Source organism: Odocoileus virginianus, chromosome 4, assembly GCF_023699985.2.
Source record: "Odocoileus virginianus isolate 20LAN1187 ecotype Illinois chromosome 4, Ovbor_1.2, whole genome shotgun sequence".
In the NCBI taxonomy this organism is placed as follows: Eukaryota; Metazoa; Chordata; class Mammalia; order Artiodactyla; family Cervidae; genus Odocoileus; species Odocoileus virginianus.
In genome coordinates, this window is record NC_069677.1 from 68,455,525 (window position 1) to 68,459,197 (window position 3,673).

At 44.1% G+C, this 3,673-nt stretch overlaps 1 protein-coding gene across 1 annotated transcript; it reads left to right on the forward strand.

The window, feature by feature from the left end:
• Window positions 1–231: 231 nt before the first annotated feature.
• On the forward strand, window positions 232–1,110 carry LOC110149064 (proline-rich protein 23C-like). The gene has a single exon (XM_020911403.2). The coding sequence runs from the start codon at window positions 232–234 to the stop codon at window positions 1,108–1,110; it is 879 nt and encodes a 292-aa protein (XP_020767062.2).
• Window positions 1,111–3,673: the final 2,563 nt, after the last annotated feature.

Below are 3,673 nucleotides of genomic sequence, written 5' to 3' on the forward strand. Positions count from 1 at the left end.
TCCACGTGAGGAGCTGAAGCTTCCAACTCGCAAGTCTGAAGGCAGCAGCTCCCCTAGAAGCCACGACTGAGTGACTCCCCAGAGGCAACCCCAGAGTTCCGAAGACTCATCCTGCGTTCCTGCGCCCCACCACCCCGCGTCGGCCTCACCTGTCAAGCCGACCTGTCACTGCCTGCAGGACCCAGCCCTCTGTCGCCTTCTGCCAGGTCCCAGGCCCGCGGCGACACCCACATGATGGGCAGCCGACCGCGCAGTCCCACCGCCTACCCTGAGGACCCGTGGGACCCGCAGGACGGAGGACCCGGCCCTGCCAAGCGCCGCCGAACCGAGGAGCCCAGGCGCCCGAAGTCCGAGTTTGAGGCGGCGCCCAGCCTGGATAACCTGACCTGGTCCCCGACGGCGGGCACCCTCATCTTCGTGGCTGTCCTGCCGGCGGGATGTGCTCTGCACGTGCTCCTGGACGACGTCGAACTGCTGCTGGAGCCCGAACCAACGTCTGTGAGGCAAGTGTGTCTCGGAGGTCGCATCCTCATGCTGGTCCCCGAGGCTCTTGTGGGCTCGGGTATGGAAGGGCCGTGGGGGCAGGGCCTAGAACCGGGAGCTCTCCTGAGCCCTCGCGGGGAGTACGTGGCTCTGGAGCCGGGATTCTTCTGTGCCGCTGTCCCAGAGATCGCCTGCCAGGGAGAGGCCAGCAAGGAGGATGCAAATGCTGACGCTGACTTCCTGCTGGGCGAGATGGATGCTGCCTCAGTCCCAGTCGCTGGGCTCCGCTCTTCTGCTGGAAGTTTGACTCACTTTGACCTGTTAGACCTAGTCTCAGAGCCCTCCCCTCGGGCCTCCAATCCTAGTCCAGAGAGAGGCTCTCCTCAGCACGCCAACAGCCTGGACTTGCACCTTCTGGAGCCCATTCCTGACTCACCACTCCAACCTCTACCTCCTTCTCCGAGTCCAAGTCCCCAGGAGCGCCCCTGTCGCCCTCCTGGTTCTCCTTGCAAGGCCCGGAGATGCCTGTTCCCTGAATCCACTGCCTCCCACAATTCCTGGGCACGTGAACGGGCACCAGAACAGAGTCTTCTGATGTTGGCTGTGTACATATTGCACATACTGTAAGAATCAGATGAACAGATCCTTTTTGGATGCAGGCTGCAGATTTTTCTTTTTAAAATAAATTTTAAATTTATTTTTTAATTGGTGGAATATTGCTTTACAATTTTGCATTGGTTTCTGCCATACAACAATGTGAATCAGTCACAATGACATATATTTATATGTATTCCTTCCTACCTGAGCCTCCCTTTCCTCCCCTCATCCCACCCCTCTAGTTCACCAGGCTGTGCTCCCTGTGTTATTTAGCAACGTCCCACTATTTATCTATTTTATACATGATAGCGTATATATGTCAATGCTACCTTCTCAATTTGTCCCACTCTCACCTTTCCCCACTGTGATCACAAGTCCATTCTTTAGGTTCGTCAATGCCATTTTTCTAGATTCCATATATTTGTTAATATAGGATACTTGTTTTTCCCTTTCTGACTTACTTCACTCTGTGTACAGGGCTCTAGGTTCATCCACCTCACTGCAATTGACTCAAATCCATTATTTTTTTTTTACAGCTGAGTAATATTCCATTGTATAAATGTACCACATCTTCTTTATCCATTCATCTGTTGATGGACCTAGATAGGTTGCTTCCATGTCCTGGCTGTTGTAAATATTGCTGCAGTGAACACTGGGGTACAAGTGACTTTTAGAATCGTGGTCTTCTCAGAGTATATGCCCAGTAGTGGGATTGCTGGGTCATGTGGTAGATTTATTCCTAGTTTTTAAAGGAATATCCATGCTGTTTTCCATAGTGGTTGTATCAGTTTACATTCCCACCAAAGTACAGTAGGGTTCTATTTAATGGGAATAAAAACAAAAATAAAGACTAGGGACCTAATAAGGCATAAAAGCTTTTGCACAGCAAAGGAAACTATAAACAAGATGAGAAGATAACCCTCAGAATGGGATAAAATAATTGCCAATGAAGCACAGAAAAAGGATTAATCTCCAAAATATATAAGCAGTTCATACAGCTCAGTATCAGAAAAAATAAACAACCCCAATCAAAAATGGGCAGAAGACCTACAAAGGCTTTTCCAAAGAAGACATACAGATGGCCAATAAATACATGAAAAGATGCTTTGTATCACTCATTATTAGAGAAATGCAAATAAAAACTACAGCGAAATACCACCTCACACCAGTCAGAATGGCCATCATCAAAAAAATCTACAAACAATAAATGCTGCAGAGAATGTGCACTGTCTAATTTTGACCAGTGGCTGCCTAAAACACCTGAAAGGAGCTCACCTGGGCAAAAAAAAAAAAAAAAAAGGCGTCTTCAAATGTAGCGTCGTTTCAGGCAGACTTACTGTTGCTTAGGTTTTCTCTAGGGTGGACACTCAAGCAGTTCTATCCCCCAGCTTTCTTCAAAGCTAAAGCACAGCACTTTTCTAGTAAATATTAAAAGACATCTTTTCTCAAGCATCCTACCATCGCCCCTTCCACTTCTTTTCCTGTCAAGAGTAACTTATAAATTTCTTTTGTCTACAGGTTTTGGTCCTAGTATCCATCTAAATTAATAATATGACAACCCTCTACCCTGTTTTACCTTTTCTGGATGGCCTTTGTGGGGATCTTACTACTGGTTCTATGGGACAAATGTAACTGGATACAAGACTCAGAATGGGGAGCAATGATTATGGGCTCTCCTCTTTTTGAATGACTAGGTTGGAAAATTAACTCTAGCTATTTTTGTGGGAGTATTTTCCAAAAATGGACTCCCCTCGTAGCTCAGTTGGTGAGGAATCCACCTGCAATGCAGGAGACCCTGCTTCGATTCCTGGGTCCAAAAGATCCCCTGGAGAAGGAAATGGCAACCCATTCCAGTATTCTTGCCTGAAAAATCCCATGGACAGAGGAGCCTGGCAGGCTATAGTCCATGGGGTCGCAAGAGTTGGATATGACTTAGAGACTAAATCACCATCATTTTCCAAAAGAACTTACTATTTCCATCCTTTCCTTCTTACATGTTTTTAATATAATTCTCTTGTCATAGAAAATTTATAATACTAAAGATTTTTTTGTTTTTATACTTTTGTGAGTCAATATATTTTGTACATTGTTACTAGCTTATAGAAATAATTTGTTCTTATATTGGTCTGGTATCCAGCAATATTAATTATAGTAATCACTTCTCTGTGGATTCTCTTGCTTGACTGGTAAAGATAATATCTCCAAATAATGAGAGTATTGTCTCTTTTTCTCTTACTAGGCTTTTACATTGAATTTTTCCTTAATCTTTTTTAGTGGTTATTGAAGTAATAACCATTACTTCAAATCCAGGGTGACCAATACAGTTAATATGGTTATCCCTTTCTCTTCTTTTGAAATACAGTTATATATAATTTTATATGATTTTATATTAGTTTCAGGTATACAAAAATAATTCAATACTTTTTTGGATTATATTCAGTTTAAAGTTATTATTAAATAATGAGAATGTTTTCTTATATAATATGTCCTTGTTACTTACCTACTTTATATAGTGTAGTTTTAAATCTCTTAACCTTATACCCTATCTTATCCCTTCCTTCTCCTCCTCACTGTTAGCCACTTCTTTGTTCTC

Coding starts and splice junctions, on each gene's coding strand:
- LOC110149064 (XM_020911403.2), top strand. CDS start 232: ATGATGGGCAGCCGACCGCGCAGTCCCACCGCCTACCCTGAGGACCCG.